The sequence below is a fragment of the Lissotriton vulgaris genome, chromosome 5 (genome assembly GCF_964263255.1).
Source record: "Lissotriton vulgaris chromosome 5, aLisVul1.2, whole genome shotgun sequence".
In the NCBI taxonomy this organism is placed as follows: Eukaryota; Metazoa; Chordata; class Amphibia; order Caudata; family Salamandridae; genus Lissotriton; species Lissotriton vulgaris.
In genome coordinates, this window is record NC_141693.1 from 82,699,940 (window position 1) to 82,719,287 (window position 19,348).

Consider the following 19,348-nt stretch of genomic DNA (forward strand, 5'->3'; position numbering starts at 1 on the left):
CTCCAAGAGGAGTACTAATTGCCCAATGGCAGAGTTCTGAGAGACGGGGTCTTTTGAAGAGGATGAAAAGGAGCTCCATCCCTCTGTGTATCCTCCCAAGCGTCCTGGAAAGCACACTTCAACACCTGGAAGACAATTACTGCTCCTAGTAGATTGTCACCCTGCCCTAAGAGGGGAAGTGACATCTAGCATTCCCGAGACTCCTGAACCCCAAGGGCTGAAAGTTACCAAATGCCAAGAGGAGTTAAGGCAAAATGAGTGATGACCCTAGATAATGTAAGGCTTTAGAGCAGTGGTTCTCATCCTTTTGATTTCTGGGGACCCCCACTGCGTCATTACTGGAACTCGGGAACCCCCACTTAATCATTATTGGAATCTGGGGATTCCCCACTGAGTCATTAATGAAGGCTGGGGACCCGGGCCTAAGCATTGTCGGGGATTTAAACCGCAAAACAATACATAAAAAAAATACAGAAATAAGCATTCAAACAAATACACAAATGATGACACATTTTACTTAATTTGCAAACACAAATAAAAAATGTATTTCAATAGAAACGTTGGTGCTTTTCTAAATTCAATTGAGGCCACTCATGGGCCATACTATATTCTGTTTGATGCACCTGCACTGCTCCCATAAATCAATCTTAAGACACGAATTTGATTAGCCTCCAATTTCAAACTCCTTCAGATTTACAGTAAGTTTTAGAATTGTCAATTGTACATTTAGCTTCTTTATTATTATACACTCGATTAATCCGTTAATGTAATTTAATTTTTTAGGTAGTTGCAGACGCCCTGAGGAGGTTTTGTGGAGCACTTCAGAAATGCTTTTTTGAAAAAATACATGCAACCATAACTGGATTCCCTCCTCTTGGAACACTAATTGGGGGGGGGGGGGGGCACAAGAATGACCAGGCATAGTGTACTGGGGCCTGTGATTGGTGGATATATCTGAACGACCTTTGTCTACTTCTGGGAAATCAATTTTTCTTGTTGGTCTGCTTTCAGAGTATTATGATGGACAAAGGTTGCTGGAGTGAGGAAGAATGTTGTATATTTCTCAACTCCATGAAATTAACAAACTTTAATCACAATAAATGAGAACGTAAAATGTCCTAGCTTTTGTGTTATTCCTGGACATCGATGCACAGAATCTTGGGGAATAACCATAAACACAAGGAGAACGCTTCAACTTGGAGGTGCATTTATGAATAATGGTTTTAGGGGATCCAATTTGGAGTATTTACAACTACTCAAAATGTAAGGACAAAAGTTGGGGGCACTCATATCCTCGACCATATTTCCACCCTTTTTTTTATGTTTGCACTGACAGATATTACAGACAAGACATACTTTATTTCAATACCAGAGAGCTTACTATTCACTGGTTGCTAAAATATTCCATTCCATGGCTCTTGCCCGATACAACAGAATACAAAATATATGATTATTTAAGAGGGACTGTGGTGGTCTCAAACCATGAGAATGTGTTTAGGTTTTCCAACTTAAGACTGAGCAGAACAAAAAGAAAAAAGTATTTGACATTACGGATCCAAGGGCTTTATTTATTCAGCAGGCACTTCACACAAAACATTCCATAGTCTGGAATAGTGTTTCAAACTATGCATTACTGTACAAAACTTTTAAATATTAAAACTCTTCCACCAAAAGCCAGTCTTTATTACTGTATCTGCCAACAACAAAAACGGACCCTTACCAACAACTCAAAAGTGATATATACAGGATGTTCCGTAAAACTTTTTAAAAAGCAGTTCATTATACACCTCTTTAATGTAAATCTATTGTCAGGCTAATCATTCACCTGCTCTATCAATAAAATTATTTTCTCACTTAAAAATAAAAAGAGGGCGTGGGAATTTATCAAACCCTGTATATAACAAACATATATATAGTGTACATTAATGTTCCCTCCACAACCTTTTTAAATAAAAAGAACATTCCAATAAATGAATTTTCCAAAATATTTTAATAGATAGCAATCTCTAGAAAGGCTGGTCATTGTCAGTCCATCCTATCTCTTTTTTCAATGTTCCGCGTCGAAAACGTCTTCTCTTCGGTTCTAAGTATTAACAGTCTTTTAAACAGTCTTTCGTGCTGTAAGAACTCTTACTATGGAACCTAGACCGCCTACTGCTAATACCTACAAGAAACAGAAAAAAGAAAGTGTTAATTTATTATCGCTATAAACAATACAAGGTGAACAGAAAGACCAAGCGGAAAACAACGCGCAGTATCAACGCTCAAGCATGATGTCGAATGCTGTGCCTTGTAAACATGTAGGAAACAGGACTTGAATTGACTGATTTAAGGACAGAAGCAGTTGCAAGACTAGAACAAACCATACATGGTGCACCCTACTGACACACTTCACGTCTCATTTAATAATCTGTGACATAAAAATAATTTTCAAAAATGTACAGTGCGATTCTTTATTTCAATGCACTTTTTCGCTTTTCAAAAACATGCATTTGCATCACCACAATTAGCTCATTAGGTTATTCTTTCTTGTGTCTGACATACATTCAAAATGGTTCTCCTACAGTTACCAGCAGAAAAAAAAGACAACTCTTGTTAAATCCATTTTTTCGACACTAGTATGAAATAGAGTCTTAATGAGGTGAAATAAGACCTGGTCCTTGGAGGCTGATATGCGGGAGTAAACATCTTTGTTGCCTCATTCCTATTCTAAAAATATATATTTTAAATGCATAAATGACAGAAAAAACAAATCACAATAAAATCATACAAAGAAACCATTTTCAATGGGGACGTACATACCAATTAATGGTAGCTGAGCTGTTTGGTTTAAACATTTAGATTAGATTGGTTAACATGTAAAATAAGTCATGAACAAGTTACTTCCCTTCGGTAACATTATATCTGTAAGGAACATAGGTTAGTTATAGATTGATAGATAGATGACTAGAAATGCAACAAAATAAAATTAAAAACAATAAGCTATAGATTTCGGTTTGTCACAAGAAATGTTATGGCAAACACTGAAGTATTGAACAGGATAGTGAATATCGCCTCTTGTACATCTACGGTAATCTGAAGGAAACAGTTACAGATTCCTTACTGGATCCGGAAAGTTTTTTCGTCAGCAGTACCTCTGCACATCGGAAGGTAGCTTCGGTCAGCTCCGTGGTTGGCGTCGTGACGCCGGATGATGTTGCGGTAGCTACTTAGACGCCGCCCTTGTGCGCGGACGTCAGTTCTGTACACAACTTTCCGTACCAGAAACGCAGAGCCATGCAAGACACTGACCACTGGTGCACAAAACTAGGGCACTGAAAGGATATCCTTAACCCTAGAAATTAGTTCGCAGAACGGGGAGGATGGGTGTGGCGGTAAGGAATATATAACTAACCTATGTTTCTTACAGATATATCGTTACAGAAGGTAATTAACTTGTTCATCTGAAAGAAACAGTTAGTTATAGATTCCTTACCTTAGAACAGATACCCCAGCAATACCAACCCCGGAGGCTGGTCTGCAAACCAAGTTCACACCAGAAAGTCCTGGAGAACAGAACAGTCAAAGTCTCTCCGGACTTGGCTGTCAAGGCAGAAGTGTCTCGTAAACGTGTGCAGCGACGCCCACAATGCTGCCTGACAGATGTCATTCAGAGGAACTCCTCGTCTCAAAGCAGTAGTGGCTGCCGTCGCTCTGGTAGAATGGGCGCACAGCCCCACTGGAGGCTCCTTCTTTCCTAGAGAATAGCAGACTTTCATACACAAAACGACCCATCTGGAGATGGTCCGCTTGTGTATGGCCCGACCTTTCTTGGCGCCCACGTAGCCAACAAAGAGCTGGTCATCCACCCGGACCTGTTTGGTGCGATCTAAATAAAATGAAAGAGTATGCTTTGGGTCCAGACGGTGGAGCCTCGCCTCCTCTTTTGAAGGTTTCAGAGGCGGAAAGAAGGAGGGCAAAGTGATGGTTTGCCCAATTTAAAAGGAGGTGACAACCTTGGGAAGGAAAGATGGACGAGTCCTGAGGACAACTTTGTCGGGATGTACAGACAGAAAAGGAGGCTTTGATGAAAGGGCCTGGAGCTCACTCACTCTTCTGGCAGATGTGATGGGCACCAGGAATGCAATCTTAAGAGTTAAAAGCTTCACGGGACAGTTGTGAAGCGGCTCAAAGGGAGTGCATATTAAATAGGTAGGCTTTCCTGTTTCCAGTTTCTATTTTTGGTAAATTCTGGTGGTGTTTTTTCAGTGTTTTCCAGTGATTTCAATACCTCAAAAAAACAGTGCTTTTCAGTGATTACTCATTTTCGCGTCATAAAAACAACTGAAACTGTGTTTTACCGGTGTTTATGGAACACTTTGTTTTTATTATTGCTTGCTTTCTTCATTGATGCATGGTATATATAAACAATGTATGTACAGTGTATATGACCTCCAAATAAGTTTTTACAAGTCGAATTTATTGTAGTAGACCGTACAATATTTCTTCAGTGATTCTTTGGTCATTCGCGCTCTCTTTCCTTCCCATGTACACTTTTACTTGTGAAAAGGCCCTCTCGACATTGGCACTTGACTGGCAACGCCAAAACAGCCAGTACACAATTGGCCAACTCTGGCCACTGACGTAGCTTTCCATGCCATAACTGGTTTGCTATTTCAGCAATCACATTTTCTAGCCTAGTTTACTGGGGTCATTTCTCGTTTAATCCATATGATGAACATTTTCATATAAGCAGATTCAGGTCCATGCACGAAAATTATGAGAATTAATTAGTAAACTGTTCTGATGCATTTGCCAGATACCATCCAACACGCACTCTTCGATCGTCTAGTGCGAACTTATTGTCGGTCCCTACCTTCAGGCTTAGTACTAGAGGCGGCAAATCACTCCCAGTCCTTGGAGCAAAAGCCTGGAATACTCTCCCCCCCCTTTTCTACGTACACTAGACAAGGAAAAAGATTTCAGAAAGGGATTGAAAACCTGGGTCTTTAAGTTACAGGACACCTGCGCTAGAGCACTGGTGTAACAGTTGGATGAGTTTTCAGCTACCACCAATCTGTTTCCTACATCTCTGGATCTGTATCTGGCGCCTAGATGCTCCTTGGAGCGATTGCTGCGCGATATAAATGATCACTTAAATTACATTACATTACTTAAATTGCTCTTTCTTCTAAAGGTTGTGCACTGCATATTCCAGTATTTACTATGATGTGCTCCAAGTAAAACTTGCAAGAAAACAATAAAACTGTGAGATTCAAAGTGCATTATAACATTTGGACCCAAATGCGAAAGACAGCTGCTGGAACTTAATGTTTTAAAATACAAACATTAAACAACTTCAATGGTTGTGCTTTAATGCCCTTTGCAGGGGCTCTACGAAGGGGTGCAAGAGCAACAAAGCCTCATTAAGTAAATGGTCTTTTTAAAGACCTGTGAATGAATCGGGTGCAGCCGCATGCAAACAAATGGTGCTTGTAATCTAGCCCTGTAAGTCGAATTTACCTATGTAATGGCTTTATGTACCGGGAACAAAAAGTCCTGATGGTGTTTTCATAGTAACATATGGTGACACCGGCCTCCATTACATAGTGCTGCTCACAGGGCCGGTCCTAGGATATGTGGGGCCCCGGGCAGAATAGGAACATGTGAGGCCCCTAAGCAGAGACCAGGCGGAATCGGTTTGGGCCGGCTAAAGAAAGCTTTTTTTTATATAATTAAAATTAAACCAAACTGCACACCCTCGACTGGGTTTTGTCAATGGTTGTTAGCTGTTTAAGCTAAATGAGCAACAACAATAAATTATTTTCCTTGTTGCGTTGACCAATAAGTAGCTCTTTCACACACATCAAAAATGCTCCAGTTCTGACATGATGAGACTGTGAAAGAACTATAACGAGTGTTGTTGAAGTTGCATTAAAGGCAGCAGAGAGTTGTGCTGCTGCAGAGTTAAGATTTGTGTTTTCACTCTGAGGGTGACTGTAAAAATGGAGAGCGACCCGTCTCATCACCTGCTTTTCTTAACTTTCATTTGTTTTGCAGACACTAGATTAATGTTTTTGCTGGAAAAGTTAAGGCCCCTTTTCAATGTTCATATTAATTTAATACCAGGTCTAAGACTCGAGTAACCCAGCAGACTTTAAACTCTGCTCCATCCACTTTTGCATGCTGATACTGCTCCTCTTGTCTCGTTGCCATACCACCTATCTGCTCCACCCACCCCCCCTTATTCTGTTTATCGTACCCCTGTTATTCACTCCCTGCTCCCTTTCCACTTGTCCTAGGTGAGGAGTTTCCATTGTGATGCGCCGCCATTCTTTTGCTCTGCGCCCAGCAGGATATTCTGCCTTTCATTCATACAGGGGCAGGGCGCACTTCCCAGGCAAGAGCAATTGAATTAACTTTCTAATCACTGTCATCGACATGCAGATGCAGCCATTAGAGGCCCACAGAGACAGAACTGCAGGGGAGAGTGATAAAAAAAAGACATTTTATCTCTTAAGGAGCCCCCTGGGCCTCTGGAGTCCTTAAAGGCGCGTGGCCCCAAGGCTGCTATCATGCTGCCCATGCCTAGCGCCGGCCCTGGCTGCTCACATGTAGAAGGTGATCTGTCTCTTTTCTTGTTTGAATACAATGGGCAGGCAGGGATTCTGAAAATAATTTACAAAATATCAATAGGAAACAGTACTATAAATACAATAAACAAAAAATAGGTGCTGTTGTCTGTCAGACCGCGTTAAGCACAAACTTCACAAACGAGAACAACAGGGTAGAACACAGGTCCCAGATTTCCTTTACTGTGTCAGAAATGTTAACCCAGGTGTTTAAAAAACACATACTTAACTGGGCACCGCCTACATCTAATATCTTTGTATCAGTGTTCTTTGGCCACTTGTAAATAACATAAAGAAATGGTTACCGTTTGAGGTAAACTTGTTATGATACCAAATTAAGAAAAAAACTTTTACTGAATGCCATCGCATATTTAATATCTTATTGGTTAGATGTAGGCAGCTGTGCTGTTTGCCACACATCAGAGCGGATTACAGCCATCCTCCATTGAGGTGATAATGAGAAATCGCCATACATGTGTCCGATAATAAAAGATTTTAGGTAGATAACCTGGGGGGACATGGGTCTGCCTGGTGCTCTCTAAAGCTGCCCTTTGCCCTGTACATTGCACGGCGGCGTCTGCTGCATCTGATGTTATGCGGCTGTTGGGCTTTGTACATTCGTGTGGGTCATGAGGCCTGCACGGGTGTCTGTTTCTCCTAGTTGTTTAATGATATCTTCTTGTGCTGCCTGAATGGCCGTGTCTTTTCTTGGTTTGTAGCAATTGATTGTGTATCTGCGTGTCCCCAGTTGTAAAAAAGTAATTTGACACACAGCGATGAAGTGTTAGTGCACAAAACACGCGTCCCCGTCACGCTGGATTCCTTCAATGGAAGAAAGGTTTTGGAAAGCATTTGCAAAGACGTTTTATTCTCCACACAGAATGCCCACGCTTGCTACCCCTGCCCCTCAACCCGCCCCCCAAAAGAAAACACTATCCTCCTCCACGCAATGGAGTACGTTAGCCCACTGAGCTATTCTTTTAATTATTTTCTGGGCAGGCTGACATGCCCCATCACACAGCAGGTGTCGTGGCCAGAGGCTATTAACGTGCCCTTCGGGAAGTTTTCTGACGTTGGCACGTCTTTTTGCCCTTCAGTGGTCACTGTTGACCTTTGCAGGTGCTGGGATGGGGTGTGAATGGCTCTCAGCTCTGTACAGGGCCCGCTCACGCTCCCTTTCGAGCGGTGTTCATTTAAACGTAGTAATTGCAGCCTCAGGGAAGGCTTGTCATGGAAGTGGCCGCCCACCCACCAACCTGCTGAAGTGCCCCGGGAGCCCATGCACCTTGTGACTGTCGGAGAGATGTGCATTCTAGAGCTGTCAGTGAGACCCACTCTACGAGGCTGCAGTCCAGTGCAAACTTCACTTTTGAGCGAGACCCCAGTAAAATACAAGGCTGCCAGCGAGTGCACTCTTTACCAGTGAGATACAGGTCCACAAGCTAGTGACACCCTCTTTGGTAGCGAGACTGCCTAAAAAGGAAACTGCCGCTCTTCAACCGCAATAGTGTTTTTCACGCATTTTCCTGAGATACTGGATAACATATTGTTTGGAAAAATATTTACATTATCTACAAACCTACCTTGTTACTTTTAGAGATTATCCACAAGAACTTGCTCGGCTCTCTGCCGAGCTGCACCCTCGAGGGGGCCCCCTGCAGCTCAGGCCCCCCCCCCGCACTGTGGGGGCCCGTGTTACGCCAGTGAAACGAGAGGTATGTCTCCCCCAATTTAATGGGGGTGACGCACGTTCCGAGTTGCTTTCATTCTCGGCCCTAAATTGCAGTTTAGTCTGCAATGCTGTAGCTCCATCAAGTGGCCAAGTGGTGCAACAGCAATGAAAATCAGTGACACTCGGTTTAAACAGTGTCAGCTGATTTTCATTCGGTAGTGTATTTTCGAGCAGAGTCGGTTTACACCGAAATCCGTACAGCCTATAAATAGGTTAAGACCGGTTTCAAGGCCCACTGAGGCATAACGAAGGGAACAGAAGGAAAAGAGATGAGTTATGCCTTTTAAGAAGCAATTTACAACTGGGGACTTGAAGAGAGAGGCTGATCAGAAAGGCAGAGATGGCCGAAAGATAGCCCTCGATATTGCCCAAAGTAGAGCCCTGCTGGGCCAAAGAGAGAAGGAAGAAGAGAACCTCAGAAAGAGGGGCAGAGAGGAGACCCACAGCCTTTGCTGTGCACCATGCCACAAATGTGTTCCACCTACAGGCATATACAGTCTTAGTGTGGGACGCCTGGCTGCCAAGATTACATCACAAACTTCGGGAGGCAAGTCAAAGGACGTCAACTGTCGCCGATCAATCTCCACGCAAGGAGGTGGAGGTTGGACAGGTTCTGGTGGAGGACAGTCCCCTGCTGCTGCGACAGAAGATCCTCCAGAAGAGGCAGTCGGATCGGAGGATCGATAGCCATGTTGAGCAGCTCAGGATACCAGACTCTTCGTGCCCAATCCGGAGCCACCAGAATGACTTGTGTCCGGTCACGCTTGATCTTCTTCAGCACTCTGGGCAGAGGTGGTATAGGGGAAAGGTGTACAACAGACCGCAACTCCACTCGCGACGAAAAGCGTTGCCTAGTGAGTGCCACCTTGGAAATTCCAATACGCAGAATTGCAGACATTGCACGTTCTCTGTGGTAGCGAATAGATCTAACCAAGGCTATCCCCACTGTTGAAAGATTCCTTGCACCACCTCCGAGTGAAGACGCCATTCGTGATCCATCATGCATCTGTGGCTGAGTTCGTCCGCCCTGGCGTTCAAGGAACCTGCCAGGTGTTGAACCAACAGGGAAATGCCCTGTTCCAGCTATGTCTAGAGGAAAAGGGCCTCCTGACATAGGGTCCACGACCCCACCCCGCCCTGTTTGTTACAGTACCACATGGCGGTGGTGTTGTCCGTGAACACCTGCAGTACTCTTCTCCAGACAGAGGGAAGGGATGGCTTCAGTGCAAGACGAATCGCCCGGAGCTCCAGAAGGTTGATGGAGCCCGGACTCCGCTAGAGACCAGAGGCCTCTGATCTCCGCCTCTCCCATGTGGCCGCCCCTTCCTAGAGGGGATGCGTCTGTCACCACTGTGTGCTCTGGCTGGGGAAGGGAGAGGGATCTGCCGTTCACCCAATCCTGGTTCGTGAACCACCACTGCAGTTGTCGTGCAGTGCACTCCAAGATATGGACGGAATCAGACAGATTCCCCTGATGCTGCGCCCACTGGAACATCAGGTCCCACTGCAGAGCCCGCATATGCCACCTGTCATGATCGACCAGCAGTAGGCAGGAGGCCATGAGTCCCAGCAGCCTCAGTCATCCTGACCGAAACCCGGAATAGGGGCTGAAAGATTGGAATCATAGCCCGAATATCCTGGACTTGCTGTTCGGGAGGATAAAACCGAAACAGAGTTGTGTCCAGAAAGACTCCAATAAAAAGAGGAGCTTCTGAGGGGTGAGGGAGGGGCGGGGGGGGATCAGGTGTGACTTCGGCACATTGATGGAGAACGCCAGCGAATGCAGGAGGTCAGTCGTAGTCTGGAGGTGGGAGACAACAGTCTGGGGCGAGCCCGCTTTCAAGAGCCAGTCGTTGAGATAGGATTCGACTGGAACCCCTGATTTGTGCAGATGAGCTGCGACCGCCACCATCACTTTTGTTAACACCAAAGGGGCGCTGGTAAAGCCAAAGGGGAGCACAGTAAACTGAAAGTGCTTGTGGGCCACCGTGAAACGCAGGTAATGCCGATGGGCCGGCAGGACGGGGATGTGAAAATAAGCGTCCTGCAAGTCCAACGCTATCAACTAGCCTGCGGGAGAGGGCAGAAAAGACCTGAGCAAGCGTTAACATCTTTAACTGCTCCTTCCTGGGGACACGGTTGATGTTCCTGAGATCAAGGACCGGTCACAGGCCATTTTCCTTCTTGGGCACCAGAAAGTAGTGGGATTAACAACCATGACCTACTTCTGGGACAGGAACACACTTGATGGCTCCCTTGGCCAGGATAGCCATAACTTCCTGTTGGAGAAGGCCCAGGTGATCCTCCGACATACGGTGGTACTGTGGTAGCATGGCTGGAGGGGTAGCCTTGAAGGAGAGGGGGTAGCCCTTTTGGACTATCTGCAAAACCCACCTGTCCAACGTGACGGTGTGCCAGTGGGGGAGGTGATGGAGACTGCTGCCCACTGCCGTTTGATGGACCTGAAGTGTCAGATTAGGAAGGCTTAGAGGCTGCTGCAGGGAGGTGGTTGGTGGACAGGCCCACCCGCTGGCCCCCTGAACCATGACGGTAGGTCCCACGTCCACAGCCGCGTGAAGGTTGGGGAACTTGCATCAGGTTGGCGAACTTGTGTCGGCCTCTGGCTCTGGGCGGAACGTAGTGGGGCACCCCTTCCGGAGCAGCTCTCTATATCTCTCGCATAGCGAATGCTTACGCAATACACTCGGCGAGACCTAAAAACAAACTGAATATACAATGGTCCATGGGTAACAACCCATCAGATGTGTGCAGTGATCACGTTTTGTGCGTTATGCAGAATGTGCATTAATAGTGTGCAGATCTACACTTGAATTCAAATGTTTACACTAGCATGAAGCTAATGCAGCTAAAACCATTTTGCTACCACCTGTCAAAGAGTGTTTTCCTGGCTTATGCTAACTAGGCCTCAATGCCATCTTCTTTAAAATGGGAGTCTGTTTATATTTCTGCTAAACGTAGTCAAGTAAGATGTGGATTTTTTGATTTCTGAATGACACTGTACTCGGAGGAAGCCTGCTGGTGGGCCTACTAGACACTTTCAAGGTTCTTCTGCATGCAAGCAGAATAGCATTAATTTACAATGGTTCACTGCTGCTAATGTTTATCTTAGAGGTTTTATATAGCGCTTGCTGAACCCAGAGGTATCAGAGCGCTTTACAGTTGTAACAGAAAGGTGTTTAATTACAGGTACAGTGTGTAAAGTACAGAAAGTTGATTCATACTAGGTCAGAGGGACATAATCAATATTCATGCAGGGTTAATGCTAACAGGGTAGGGTTATGTGAAGTTTTTTTTTAAATTCTGTAAATGGATTTGTTGAAAATGTAATTCTTTGCTCACACCACTATGACTTTGCAGTCCTAATGCTCATTTATGGAGAAAACGGCAACTTTAACCCATGAATTTGGCAGTAAGACGGATCTTTCTAGGAATCTGATATAGATGCTTCCCAATTTTACTGCACATTTGAAACTTAACTTTTTCTTGCCTTTTCTAATTATTCTCTATTACTGAGAGCCTTCATGGCAATGATACTATGCACTACATCTGCACTTTACTTTTATCGTACACTTTTACAATTCTGTAAAACATTCACGATCTGCTGTATCGTATACTTTAAAAATGTTGTAATATTGAAAAAAAAAAAAAAAAAAATGTTGTAATCAACCTTCCTGGTTTTCCTAAATTCCGCTCTAGAACTCACTTTTTGAATCAGTCCTTTCTTACAGGACTATTTTTTTATGCTGTTTTGAACCTAGACTCTGGGATACATTGCTTGATGATTCAAGGTCAAAACATCCTGATCCACTCAAGTCCTGGGCACGCCACTGAACTGCTATTCATTCTTTAGCATGCCTGCACGCAATCACAATATGGGTGAATGAGGGACCATCCTGCACCTCTGACACGGTGGTTACACTCCTGCTCTGGCAGTGCCACCCATGCCATATGGAATTCGGACGTAATATTATAGTAATAGGTCTGATAATACCTAGGATGCACAGTCTTTTCTCCCGTGAGGGATGGCGAGTCACTTTTCAGCTTCTGGAGGAGGCTATCATCCTCAGTCTCCACTTCTTCTGTTTTGGGGATGTGGAAAAGGTGAAGACTTTTGTATTCAGCAGGGAAGGTGCCCGGAGAGTTGGTAGTACTGTTCCCTCTGCCCATCTAAGCCAGGCTTGAGGATCCCATCTTGCTCACTTCATACCACACAAAGCCGAGATTCTTGAAAATTGACTGAAGTTAAATAACTCCATTGTAGACTTCGTATCAGCCATCAGATGGACCTGCATGGATTCCATGGCAATGCCTCTGTTAGTTTTGAAAAAATTTCATCTGATTTGAAAAGTCATAGAACATGTTTTCACCAAGTTATCCGCATACTCCATAAATGTTTTTCTTCACTAATTATATTGCAATCAGCAGGTTTGTACTGACTCCACTAAAAACGCACATTCATGACACTATTGACCTGTCTCAAGTGTTCACATGCAATTATGTTTCCAAGGAGTGGGTCCCAGAGCGGTCTTCTGAACTATCCACTACGCCATGGAAAACAAGCATTTGCAATGCAATAGAACTCGCATTAGGAAAGTTTGAGCTATTGGTATTGTAAATAACACATTTTTTAAATTTATGTTTTGTTTTTGAAAATAGCAAAATGAATAGCTTTGTCATTTACAATGCCAATAGTTCTAACTTTCGCAAACGTGACACCTATAGCAATTGTGATGCAATATGTGTTGTATTTACGTGACTTGCATGTATTGATATTACAAATAACAATGGCTTTTAATTTTTTTTCAATAATTAATACTTAAATGAAAGTTATTGTAATTTATAATGGCACTAGCTTAAAGTTTTGTAAATAACTTTTGTGAAGATTATGTTCAGTGTATTTTATTGTGACGAAAATAGAAGAACAGGAGTGAAATATTAAAAATGTTTTGTTACATTTGTAATAAAGCTTGAAACATTGAGAGAACATATGTGAACCAGGTGTTGTTGAATGGTTGCACAGATTGATGCTGTGGTGGCGCTGAGTGATGTTGTGATGACGAACGAGTGATGCTGTGGTCTTCAGTGATGCTGTGGTAGCGCATAGTGATGTTGTGGTGCCCCCGAGTGATGCTGTGGTGCCCCTGAGTGATGCTGTATGCTATGCAATGTTTTGCTATGCTATGTCGTTGTTTTGTTTTGCTATCCTATGCTTTGATTTGTTATGCTATGCTTTATGCTTTGCTATGCAATGTTTTGTTATGTTATGCTATGTTTTGTTATGCTTTGTTATGCTATGCTATGCTTTGTTGCGTTATGCTGTTTTGTTATGCTATGCAATGTTTTGTTATCCTATGTTTTGCTATCCTATGCTTAGTTTTGCTATCCTATGTTTTGTTATGCTATGCTTTGTTGTGTTTTGCTATGCTATGTTTTGTTATGCTATGTTTTGTTATGCTATGCTTTGTTATGCTATGCTTTGTTATGCTATGCTATGTTTTGTTGTGCTGTTTTTTATGCTATGCAATGTTTTGTTTTACTATCCTATGGTATGCTTAGATTTGCTATCCTATGTTTTGTTATGCTATGCTTTGTTGTGTTTTGCTATGCTATGATGTTTTGTTGTGTTATGCTGTTTTGTTATGCTATGCAATGTTTTGTTTTGCTATCCTATGTTTTGCTATCATATGCTATGCTTAGTTTTGCTATCCTATGTTTTGTTATGCTATGCTATGTTTTGTTATGCTATGTTTTGTTATGCTATGCTAAGTTTGGTTATGCTATGTTTTGTTATGCTATGTTTTGTTGTGTTATGCTATGCAATGTTTTGTTTTGCTATCCTATGTTTTGCTATCCTATGCTATGCTTAGTTTTGCTATCCTATGTTTTGTTATGCTATGCTTGGTTGTGTTTTGCTATGCTAGGTTGTGTTTTGCTATGCTATGTTTTGTTATGCTATGCTGGTGAGGGTGTGTGAGGGTGAGGGGGTGCAAGGGTGAGGGTGTGTGAGGGGGTGTGAGTAGGTATGAGGGGAGGTGAGGGTGAGGGAGGGGAGGGGGAGGGTTGTGAGGGTGGGTGAGGGGGTGAGGGAGGGTGAGGGGGTGTGAGGGTGAGTGTGGGGGAGTGTGAGGGAGTGTGGGGGAGTGTGAGGGAGTGTGGGGGGAGTGTGGGGAGAGTGTGAGGGAGTGTGGGGAGAGTGTGAGGGAGTGTGGGGAGAGTGAGGGAGTGTGGGAGAGTGTGAGGGAGTGTGGGAGAGTGTGAGGGAGTGTGGGAGAGTGTGAGGGAGTGTGGGAGAGTGTGGGAGAGTGTGAGGGAGTGTGAGGGAGTGTGGGAGAGTGTGGGAGAGTGTGAGGGAGTGTGGGGGAGTGTAGGGGAGGGGGTGTGAGGGGGTGAAGGTGGAGGTGTGAAGGTGTGAGTGAGGGGTTGTAAGGGTGAGGGGGTGTAAGGGTGAGGGGGTGTAAGGGTGAGGGGGTGTAAGGGTGAGGGGGTGTAAGGGTGAGGGGGTGTGAGTGTGGGGGTGTGAGTGTGAGGGTGTGAGTGTGAGGGGGTGTGAGTGTGAGGGGGTGTGTGTGAGGGGGTGTGTGTGAGGGGGTGTGAGTGAGGGGGTGTGAGTGAGGGGGTGTGAGTGAGGGGGTGTGAGTGAGGGGGTGTGAGTGAGGGGGTGTGAGTGTGAGTGGGTGTGAGTGAGGGGGTGTGAGTGAGGGGGTGTGAGTGAGGGGGTGTGAGTGAGGGGGTGTGAGTGAGGGGGGGTGTGAGTGAGGGAGGGTGTGAGGGTGGGTGTGAGGGGGTGTGAGGGGGTGTGAGGGTGGGTGAGTGTGACGGGGTGAAGGTGAGGAGGTGTGAGGGTTGTAAGGGTGGGTGTGTGAGGGTGAGGGGGGTTGAGGGTGAGGGGGTGTGGGGGTGGGTGAGTTTGAGGGGGTGTGAGGGGGTGAGAGGGTTGAGGGATGTGAGGGTGAGTGAGGGTGTGTAACGGTGAGGGGGTGTGAGGGTGTGAGGGGGTGTGAGGGGGTGTGAGGGTGAGGGGGTGTGAGGGTGAGTTGGTGTGAGGGTCCGAAGTAAATGGTGGCAGGGCAGACATAAGACAGAGAGAAGAGACTGCGTTGGTCAGTTTCAGAATCAGGAGGGGCAGAGTCAGTACAGTCTGTGAGGGATCAACATGTCCAGAGGCAAAGCATAGGTGAAATTTAACGACTGGCCATCAGACTCTCGGGAAAGTGGCTTGTCGGTTGAATTCACAGATTTACTATGCGGCCTGAACTGTCAGCAGCACATTTCAGTAGCGACCCATAATAAAGGCCACACTCTCGACCAGGTATGGACGGCAAACCTGGACATTTCCCCCCCCCCTAAGTTTATCCTTGCACTTGGTCTGACCACTTTTTTATTTCTTTTTTATTAAAATCTTCCCCGTCTACCCGTCCTCCACCGGTGTCTAATTTCACGGCACGAAACTGGAAGTAGGCTGATACTTCTCACTTTCATTACATTCTGTCTACCACACTCCCTAGCGACACCACTGATATCAACACACAAACCGTTATCCTTGATCAATGGTTGACACAAGCTAGTGATGCGGTCGCCCCTGTGAAAACTATCAGAACTAAACGCCCACATGACGCTCAGCGCTGGTTTACTGATCAACTCAAACTGGACAAATTAGTCCTCAAACAAGCTGAGCGTCGGTGGAGACGAAATTATGACCCCTTACTAAGAACCACTTGCATGGATCTATTAAAATTGTACAAGAAATCTATTCTATTGGCTAAATCTTCCTACTATTCCCAGAAAATTCTCAGTTCAGCTTCAAAAACCAAGTACATTTTCTCCATTGTAGCTGAACTTTCTCTTCCTGATCGTGTTACTGTCCAGCCCCAACCCTCACAGGCTCTTTGCGACTCCCTCAATTTATTTTTTATTGACAAAATCACAACTATTAAAAATAATATTCCCTCCCCTTCCTCACCTAATGTCTGCGTTCTACCCCCCAAGAATCCCTGCCGCCTGCACGAATTTCCCCCTATCTCTCAGTCTGAATTCATTTCTTTATTACATGTAGTAAGTTCAGGTTCCCCCAATGACTGTTGCCCCCCTCAAATCCTGAAAGATGCTTTCTTGGCCTGTCCAGGTCCCCCATTAACCCTTCTTAACTATTCTCGCTACAGGCTCTGTCCCCGATGCTTTCAAAAAAGCTGTTGTAATACCCATTCTCAAAAAACCAGGCTCGGACCCAACTGTTTCGGGCAATTATCGACCAATCTCCCTCCTCCCCTATCTGGGGAAGGTGTTGGAGACTCATGTCACCCGTTGTCTGAGCGCCTTCATTGAAAAATCTCACTTCCTAGATGACCAGCAGGCTGGTTTTAGACCGGCCCATTCTACGGAAGCTGTCATTGTGGCCGTGATGGATGCGCTGAGACAGGGGGCTGACAAGAACTTGGCCCAGGCCTGGGTGCTATTAGATCTGTCGGCCGCTTTCGACACGGTCGATGATGCTATTTTGATCGGAAATGCGGGTATCCAGGGCCTGGCCTTAACTTGGATTGGGTCCTTCCTTCAACAACGTTCTCAATCGGTTCACCTTTCTACCTTCTCTGCCCCCCAATCTTCACTTTCCTGTGGTGTCCCCCAGGGTCCTGCTCTATCGCCCCTTCTGTTTAATCTTTATATGCAACCCCTTTTAGCCTCTCTCCGTCACACCCCTGTCACCATCTTTAATTACGCGGACGACCTACAGCTAATCTTTCCTATTGATTCCTCTTCTTCCTCTTGCTCTAACTTTCAATCCACCATGCTCACCATCTCGGAGTGGATGAATTTCAGTCAGCTGAAGCTCAACCCCAGCAAGACTGAGTTGGTCTTAATAGGAGGGTCCTCAAATCCTTGGAGTTCCAGCTTTTGGCCCCAAGCTCTTGGCCCTCCTCCTTGCCCTGTCAAGTCCGTGAAGAGCCTTGGTGTCATCATCTCAAGTGACCTGTCGATGAGACCTCAAATCAACTCTGTTACCTCGGCCTGCTTTTACCATCTACGCAGAATTGGCAAAATCCGTAGGTTCTTATCCACAGAGGCTCTCATACTTGTCATTATGGCCCTTGTCACCTCTCGCATCGACTATGCGAACTGCTTGTATGTGGGGATTCCTGCGTACCACCTCCATCGGCTTCAGCTGGTACAAAACCAGGCGGCCAGATTGGTTTTCCAACAGCCAAAGCACCAACATGTTATGCCCCTGTTGAAAAGACTGCATTGGCTTCCGGTCGCTTCCCGCTGTATTTTCAAAATGGATTGTACGGTCTTCAAATCTCTTTTTGCTCTTGCCCCTGCCTTTACCTCTCAGTCTCAAAAGCCACATCCCCTCGAGGCATCTTAGGTCTTCCGCACATAACCTCTTAATCACCCCCAGGTTCAAACGCAAAAAACATGGCTCTTGTTTCTCTTTTCTTGCTCCTTCTACCTGGAATTCTCTCCCTCTTTCAATCCGGCTTTCTTCTGACTACACAATTTTCCGTAAATCTCTTAAAACCTATCTTTTTCAGCTCGCTTATGATTAATCTCTCTGCTCACACCCGACCGCTCTGTTTTTCCACTTTGTCTTGAGCGCCATGAAACCAATTGGTGTCCGTGCGCGGTAACACATTTCTTTAACATAACATAACATGTAGCATTGCGGCTAGCAAGTCGAGTGTTTTCAAGTTGAGTGTCCCTAGAGAGATGGCAACACAGCAACAGCATTTGAGGAGCAAGGCTACTGTAAACAAGCACGGTAGGCTTTCATTTTCGTCCAGAAACAAGCTCTCGGCATTGCTGTGGCGGGGGGGGCGGGGCGCATTCCTTTAAAGTCTGATGCGGCAGCCTTTGAAGTCTGATGCCAAGGCACAGACAAATGGTGGTGTGCGACATGGCTGGCGTGCATGAGCCTGTCTCACATGAACTGTCCGCAGTTTTGCAGTTTTGGTAGACTTTTCGGACTGCTTACTAGAATCTCGCCGCAAGGCTTACGCATTGCTCAGCGAGACCTAAAAATGGCGGCCCAAACAGTGGCAATCTCTGCCACACTTAGAAACGTCCCATTTAAATATATGCACATACTACACTGCACACCAGAAAGGCTAGAGAGGATGGGCTGATTCCCCTCCCTGCCATGCTTGGGATGAGAAACAAAAAAGGGGATTTTCTTTCACATGACTTGGTTATGTGCGTTAATACAAAGATACTAGACCTCCATCACACGAATCCTGTCAGATATAACACCTGCCAGAGACCTTATGACCTAAACTGATGCTACTGGGAACACGGATGAGTGAAACCCCATACGTATGAGAACAATAATAGGGCTGGGAAGGCTATCACCAGGGGAGATATAGCCAAGTGTTGGCTGTCACTGACAGCAGCAATGGTGTGAGGATGCAAGGGGCATGGATTGAATGGCACACTACAGATTCAGCACCTGTAGCAAGAGATACCCACACAAACATACCAAAATCTGGGGCCCTTGGATCAAAATCTTTGATCTTGATGTGAACTCATATGTTTCTGTTGCCTGACAAACAGCACCCTCTCTTCATACATGTGAAATGTGACTTGTGTGCAATGGTGTGAAATACAGAGCCATTTAATGTTGTTGGACTATTTTACTGCATCAGAAAATGTATAGGAAAAGATTTTAAAAAAGGGTTCCGGACTTGCAGGGGTGATGCCCAATGGTGAGTCATTTGTGTCAATGCGATCTCTGTCTTCGTATCCCATGTATGAGGCAGTAGTGTGACAAGTTGAGAATGGCCTCTGGATTCATAATGATTTCCGAAATATTAGCTTTCTTAGACCAGATGATGTGCATCCAGGTATAATTTGCACCTTTCTGTCCAGATCATTAGTGCATGTGCCGACCAGTTCCCTCAAAGTGGCGTGTAAAATATCCTAAGGCCCAGCCGCCAAGATCTTGTTGCATTACACACAAATATTGCCCACAGCAAGCACAATTGCATGCAGT

The 19,348-nt window shown here is 45.1% G+C and overlaps 1 protein-coding gene across 1 annotated transcript in view; it reads right to left on the minus strand.

Annotated features, from left to right (window-relative positions):
* Positions 1-1,971: 1,971 nt before the first annotated feature.
* Positions 1,972-19,348, minus strand: part of ARPC5L (actin related protein 2/3 complex subunit 5 like) — an 86,742-nt gene continuing 69,365 nt past the window's right edge. The window contains exon 4 of the mRNA XM_086920946.1: positions 1,972-2,164. Coding sequence (XP_086777072.1) covers positions 2,102-2,164 — 63 coding nt within the window. The 3' untranslated portion in view covers positions 1,972-2,101. The remainder of the gene's footprint in view (positions 2,165-19,348) is intronic.